Source organism: Poecilia formosa, unplaced genomic scaffold (assembly GCF_000485575.1).
Source record: "Poecilia formosa unplaced genomic scaffold, Poecilia_formosa-5.1.2 Scaffold59, whole genome shotgun sequence".
NCBI lineage: Eukaryota > Metazoa > Chordata > Actinopteri > Cyprinodontiformes > Poeciliidae > Poecilia > Poecilia formosa.
Window position 1 is genome coordinate 51,786 of NW_006799998.1, and position 7,588 is coordinate 59,373.

The window sequence follows — 7,588 nt, forward strand, 5'->3', positions numbered from 1 at the left end:
ACCTTTTAAAGATAACATTGATGTACTTCCTTGTACGTGTTGGTTTATTGCCATCACATCTGATCTTTTGTTTACACTGTCTCTGAATAATTAACCAGGTACGGCTGCATGGTCAGAAAGCAGAACATTTCCTTATTGTTGTGCCAGGACCACAAAAGATGTGAAATGAGCCATAATTATCTTCATGTTGATGTCATAAGATCATCTGTGAACTGATGTTTTTAAGGGTTTAATGCTAATTTACGTGCTATTAGTTACCGCAGTTAAATCATCATAATGTCACAACTATGACCACATTTGAGTGAATAAGTGTTAAAACTAATATTGTTAGCATCAGAATTTTAATAATAGGAATTATATCACAAAATTAAAAAAAAAAAATCCTTTAATTATAAATTAAATAAAAGACTGATGAATTTCTTTAGTTCAATGCTGGAAGAAATGCAAGGTTTGTTTTATGATCAGTTTCTGGGCAATAAGGATGTAAATATGTCAACCAAACATGTGGAAACTGGGTGATAATTCAGAACTGGATTACGATAAAGGCCCAATATTCTTCTGATATGATAAAGAGAAAAACCTTCCTTAGACAATATCTTAACAGATCTCCAAAGTGCTAGAAAAGAAACGTTACCATATGAAGTTGTGTCTTCAGTATCACATACAGTGACTTTTATTACTGGGTTTCATTGGGTAATAAAGGTGAACAAAGTGTGTTTGAGGAAGTTCATAATAGTTCAGGATGAGGCCTACTAAACTTTAAACTTCCTCCTCATCATGTAACCTTAGAGACATTAAAACTCTACATCAATGAAATTTGAACTCCCTTTCATACTGAATCAGTACATTTTTCCCTGATCTGAAACTTTGTTTTTGTTATCTCAATTGTTTACTTGTATTCTCTGTCATTTCATGTTAATTGTTGAGAAGGAACAAGTAGAAGTGTTTAAATTAATTGTGAATGTGCGACAAAGCACTTGACATGTTGCTACAACTGCTGCAGATTAATTTTGTATTTTGTAGTTATGTGGTTTCTATTTATGATAAAAATGTTCAGTTGCTGATCCTTGTGCATTTGGAGGTGTTATATCACTGTTTTCTTTTTAAACTATCCAATTATAACTGTAGTGTGATTCTGCACACTACAGAATCACACTACAGTTAATGTGGTTCTAATTGTAGTGTGCCTTTTAATGATATAAAGCCCTTTTATAACATTAACTTTTCTGATAATTTCATAATGTATTAGAAAACTGTTACTACTTCAGATATTTTAAAAACAAGTTAATCAGAAGGAATTTATTTTGATGTTCATTGTACATCAAGAAATATACATATTCTAATGGTCCAAACACACAGACAAGCCTGAATTTTCCACTTTTAACTCTCTTACAGTTACAAAAGGTTATTGAGAAAGTTTGAAGAAGTAATCAGGCAAATGTATATAGATTCCTCTGAGAATATTGTAACAATTTATTCACATTTTATAGTGAATAACTGTGTAATTACAGTTCAATTTACTCAGATGGTAGGGTTGTGAAAGAAGTATTTTGTGTTTAAACGAGTCAATTATCAATTTCATTTGCTATTTTATCTGATTCAGCTTGACAGCATCCAAACACAATCAGTGCTTCACAGGTCAGTAAATGTAAATAGAAATATAGTCAGAGAATAAATATAATGCTTTACAAGAAAGGTTTAGCTGATTTAATTTCATTGGAAGTTCTCCCTATCAATAAATGTTAAACATTGCCCAAACAAATTACAGAATGCAGAAAGTTTGATGTTTAATTGTGAAATCAGATCAAATTAATGTGTTTAAGTTCTGTGAGAGATGTTTAAGATTTAAACTGATGTGTTGCTTTCTAATGACATTCAGCACAATTTTATAATTTAAAATTTGAACAGATTTTTCTTCTGAAAAATAGGTTTGTAATAAACTTTTATTTGGAGTAACTGTGGAGCGTTTTCAGTCACGCAGCGCCATCTAGTGGCGTCAGAAATTATCACACACAAAAGTGCAGCACTGTTATGCAATTTTAACACAACTCGGTGACGAATTTCCACTTTTCACTTGGGAAACTTCCAGTTTTGTGACTCACAATGATTTCATCACTACGTAATTTCTATTGTTGTGAAATGTTTGAACTAATAATTTAAGAATCAAACATTCAGAGGCAAGATTATTTCTTCAAGCAGAGATGAAGACTGTGATCAACAAGACTCTTTACTGTGCTCTGCTGCTGGCACTCCTGGGTGAGAAAACTTATTTTTGACATGTACTTATTTATAATCTCTATATATGAACATTCTTTGCTATAAATTTAAAAATAAAGAATATCTATATTCAATCTTGACATTTGTTTAAATACTTTAATCAGGAATAAAAATAACACTCTCTCTTCAGGTTATAACCATAGTTGTTAACACTCATGTCGACTCCTCCTCATCCTCAGGTTCGCCAGGATTCGGTGCATCCATGCAGATCTCCTGGACAGGCAGGGTGACCGCTGGCTCCCGCACCACCTTCACTTGCTCTTCGTCCTGTTTTCCAAACTGCGTCTACAGCTGGAACTTTAATGGCAGGACGGTCAATGGGAGCTCATTATCCTGGACGCCAAATGGACAGGATGTTTCAGTGGAACTGCAGTGCATCGTCTACAATAACAAAACAGGAATCACCAGAAGTACAACCACCATCGTAGAGATTTGGAGTAAGTACAGAGAAACTAAGTGTATTTGGTCAAAAATTATATGTAGGAACTGTATGTGAATGTATTTTCAGTCATTTTGCTATAAATAACCAGATCATCTTTCTTAGTAAAGTAAATAAACAGAAAGGCAATATGCTGCATTATGTGTCTGATTGGAGAATAGTTTTCTAAACTTTACATGTTTTTATCCTAGAAGTTGCTTAACATCTATTGAAAGGAGTTTACTTCCCACATTTTTGGATATTATTGTGTACTTTGACTCGTGTTTAAGTCAAAGTACCCACAAGTCTATTTTCTCCCATTTAAAAGGACAAACTATACCCTTTATATAATGAATGTAATTCATTAAGTTCTTTTAGCCTAACCAAAATGTAAATGAACTGAAGTTCTCCTCCTTTCCTCTGGATCTTGTGTAACAGACCCGGTCTCTGTGCGGATCAGTCCTCCAAACATCGTCCCATCTCTCAACCAGCCTCTCAGTTTGCGTTGCCAGGATTCTGCATCCAGAGGTCACCAGGATCCATCAGACATTGTCTGGTATAAAGACGGACAGGAAGTGACTCTGCGTGAAAATATGAGGTTCCTTCAAAACAATCTCACTCTTCACTTTGACTCCCTGCTCTCCTCTGATGCCGGTTTCTATCAGTGTGACATTTATCTGCCAACATCCAAGACGAGAGTTTACAGCCTGGGATTTCTGCTCAGCTGTAAGTTTACATCTGGAGGAAGAGATTAAGTAACTACAAATAATACATTGTTGTGACATGTTCTGAACTCTTGACTCTTTTGCAGTTGATCCGTGGAACGTCACCATCAGCGGGCCTGACGTTGTGTTTCCTGGCAGGTTGAGTCAGTTCACCTGTCTGACCAGCTGCACCATAAATGTTGAATGCAGTATTAGGTGGGAGTTCAGAGGAGATTTTCCTGTAGGAACCCATTTTTCAGTCAACACAAATCGCCTCAGGTGGACTCCCTCCAATCCTGGGACGTTTCAGAACTTCACATGTATCGCAGAGAACAAAGCTGCAGGACGCTCAGCCGAATACACAAAGATGGTGGAAGTTAAAGGTAACGACCGATCCGCAGTATGTGGTCTTTTGTCTAATAATATATGATCAATGTATTAATTCATATATTTTTTCTATATCTTTAAACAGGTGTTCCAGTTTCTGGATCAGAGGTTCAGTTCAGTGAACTTTCACTGCTGGTTTTCTGTTTCTTTATGATTCACACAACTGTTACCTGGATTTAAGTTTTAAATTATATCTTTTTGTGCTATTTATTTGTAACATTTCCTCAGTTTGTCTGTTTTACTGTTATTACACTTGATTACACAAAGCTGCTAAACAAAACAAAATGTAACAATCAGGTTAAACCTTAAATAACTTAATTACCTTAATTTATTTGTTGAGTTTTTGTTAGTGTGATGCTGCATTGATCAATAATAAATGATCAGTTTATTATGAAAGACTGGGCTGTTCTCTCTTTCAAAAACACCTTCTACATATCATCAAGTGTTTTCATGATGCATTTGTCTAAGGAAAGTTCAGGCTTATGAAAGAGGTTGTGAAAGAAGTTATTATTGCTAAAATTTAAATGGCTCTTCGTTAAAGTTCAGTTACCATTACATCACATCCTGTGTTGTTTTCTGAAATTCTAAAACCATTAAGAAGAATAGTTATATGTTGGATCACACATGTTTTTGTGCGTTATATCTGCTAACATACCAGCCTCAGGAATTTTAGTCTTTTTATCGCTCAGTGTTTGACTTCACATTCCTAGGAGTACGAGTTAACTCAGAACATTATGAACAGGTTAATCTTAATTTGTCCAGGGCTTATCATTGGGCATATTTTGGTGATGACTCTTCAGTCTCTTTTGTGTCCGTCTGAAGCTGAGCAAATACAACAGATAAGTATATCACGCTGAGCAAACTCAGGATGACTGAGGTTTTTTTGTTGTACCTTGTTTTTCAGTGGATTTTCAGAAACACAACCGTGTGAATCGTATCTTAGCCTTTATGTCAGTTCTTTGTTAACTGTTATTATTTAAGTGTTTGAGAATCAAAACAGGAGTTTCAGTTTGGTAGATTTGTACACTTGACCCTCATTAATGATTGGCTGAAATGTTCCAAAATGGCACTTTATAGCTTGTTTTTCTTGTAAAGTATAACCCTGGAGTGATTTTAAAGCACTGACAAAAATCTGCAGCAGCTTGACTTTACACTATATGAACAGGTCCAAACTTTATATTTTTAAAATTCTGATTGCCCAATAATTTTATCCTTCTAAAGATACGATGTTAACCACTGCTTTACCAGAAAGAAAAAAAAAACTCAAGAAGAAAAAAATGGTCTCTTTAACAAACTTCTGTCTTCTTTTCTTAAAGAAATATATGCATTTATTTAAGATTTTTCAGTGAGCTTAAATTAATCATCATAAATCCATCAGATATTTTTTCATGTTCTGGTTTTTAACATAAAATGTGTTGGATCAAATGTTCTATAAATGTACTATAAATATGAAATTATCCATAACCATGACACCAATGAAGAATGTAATCTACACATTCCTCTATTTTACAAAAGAAAAACATTTTTATAGCCACTAATTTTATTTTCCTTCAACTTTCTGGTCTGTGTTATACTTTTTAGTTGCCATAAGGAGGCGCTCTTCTCACGAATTACTGCTCCCATACTCCATGTATTCTGTGTTCAAATTAAACTGGGAAAGATATTGATTATTGGTATTTACATTTCATTCGTCAATTAGTTGTTCATATTGTTTTGAAAGTTGTAGTAAAATTACTAAAATATCAAGATTTTGTGAAAAGAAACACCGACTTAACAAATTATTCTGTTGTTCTTCTAGGAAATGTGGTTCTTCTGGTCAGGTTTTAACTATGCAGTTACATAATACTGTCTGAAGACTATTTATTTTTAATGAATAGCCTTCAAGGTCTAAATGGCATGCTAATGCAGGGATTTTGTAGTGTTTCCTGCATTCAAAGTTGCAAACATTTGCGTCCTCGAATTATTGAAAATGTAAAATAAGAGAGTTTCATTAAGTTTTTATTGGAGATCCACTGGTAATAGCGGAAACAGAAATCTTTAATGGGGAAAATACTTTTTCACATCACTGTACACACTGAGGTGTGTTGAAGCAGAGATATGTTCAAACGTTACAGAGCATCAGCAGCTGAAGATTAAAGTCCTAAGGTAGGTGGGTGAAGCTGAAACAAGAGGTGGAGCCATCGAAAGATAAGAGGGTCAGTTGTTGTTTCAGTAAGCACCAAAAAAACAGACTGGATGTCAAAGAAAATAGTATTTAAGGTATTTTTATAAATAACATCAGACCACAAGTTTCCCAAAAGAAAAAGGAAAAACACTCTTTGTGACCTGACTATGGTTAGATCAGAATGAAAAATTTGAAGAATGTTGAATTAAAATGATTTGCAACAACATTTAATTTCCCTTTGGGATCTATAAAATATTTTGATATGATTTGAATTGAATTTGAATGAGCACCAACAGACCTCTGGCCTCCTCCACTTCTACCTGTAACGTTCACATGGACATAATAGGAAAGCTCCCCACTGTGAAGGTAATGATGATCAACCGGTTTTGTGTTTGAAAACCAAAGGGAAAGAATCTGACGAGAGCAGGTCAGACTGACACACATAATACATGCAGTCATAGTTCCCTTGAAGTTTATTTATAGCCAAGAAATTCAAATTTAAGTTTACTTCTCGTGTTTAGTAGATAAACCAGTTACCACAGTGGCTGACATTAGCAGGCATAACATTTCCATGTTTTTACTTATCAGCAATAAGCTGTTATACTTTCACTATGATTCAGCTGTTTGCTTCAGCACAGTGTTTCTCATTGTTCTCTTTTACTTCAGTACTCAGGTGAAACTCAGATCTTCAGTTTTTCTTGTGCATTACTTATTTTAAATTCAGTAAAACTGTCTGGATAAGATCATAGTTACTCCAAAATGAAATGTTATTTATACTATTTATATTGGCTTTTTTTTTTGAAGACATAGAGAGTTGTAGATACTAATATACCCTATATCTGTTCACTTAAGTATCATATTGATCCATGATGGTCAGGTGAGAAAATCTTCTATAACTAAAATTTGTAGCATCATAAATGGCCTGTACCTGTATTGTGCTTTATCAAAAGTACTGCAAAGTTCTTTCCACTACCTTCAGTCATTTACCTATAAATATAAGGTAGTAGCTCTGAAGCAGTATAACAGAAATGAGTCTGCCATGCTCTGGCACCACAGGACCCTCTGACCACCAGGTTGAAGTGTCTTACCTAAGGACACAATAACTGAGACTGACAGTTTCAAACTGGTTACAGGATGAACTCCTGCCAGTTTTCCCATAAATTAAGCAATAATGCAGTAATGTTCTGCAGTTCCACTTGATTCACACAAAAATACAGGTCAAAATGTTGCACTTTGATAATTCGATTAAAATGCAAAGCTGTTCCACAGAGAATGCGGAAACTGTAATCCGGTTTATACAGCTCTATCAGGTGTTGCTATGATCATATAAAACTGATCTTCCTCTGACTAAATGTCCAAAGTACACACTGAAACACAACATTGAAAATAAGTGGGACAAACACTCATTTGGGTTATGAATTTAAAGTAAGATTTGACATTTAGAGACTTTGAGTACAGAAATACACAGTAGCATCTGCTCTATATGCTCTATATTAAACATTTATTTTGAGACAGGGGTAGATTATTGTGAAACTCTGTGTTTCATACAAGAATGTTCTCTGTTGATACTATTTAAATATAGGTGTTTAAGGCCATCATAATTTTTCTAAGTACATGGAATAACTTGAAAATAAGTTG

The 7,588-nt window shown here is 34.3% G+C and overlaps 1 protein-coding gene across 1 annotated transcript; it reads left to right on the top strand.

Annotated features, from left to right (window-relative positions):
• The first annotated feature begins 2,192 nt into the window (after window positions 1-2,192).
• On the top strand, window positions 2,193-4,155 carry LOC103139213 (carcinoembryonic antigen-related cell adhesion molecule 20-like). Its single transcript, XM_007553718.2, has 5 exons — window positions 2,193-2,256; window positions 2,457-2,714; window positions 3,134-3,421; window positions 3,507-3,782; window positions 3,872-4,155. The coding sequence occupies exons 1-5, from the start codon at window positions 2,202-2,204 to the stop codon at window positions 3,964-3,966; spliced, it is 972 nt and encodes a 323-aa protein (XP_007553780.1). The 5' UTR covers window positions 2,193-2,201; the 3' UTR covers window positions 3,967-4,155.
• Window positions 4,156-7,588: the final 3,433 nt, after the last annotated feature.

Bases quoted from the DNA above. Each gene is read 5' to 3' on its own strand.
- LOC103139213 (XM_007553718.2), top strand. From the start codon at position 2,202: ATGAAGACTGTGATCAACAAGACTCTTTACTGTGCTCTGCTGCTGGCA. The intron at 3,422-3,506 runs GTAAGTTTACAT...ACTCTTTTGCAG, and splicing joins CCTGGGATTTCTGCTCAGCT to TTGATCCGTGGAACGTCACC. The intron at 3,783-3,871 runs GTAACGACCGAT...ATCTTTAAACAG, and splicing joins AAAGATGGTGGAAGTTAAAG to GTGTTCCAGTTTCTGGATCA.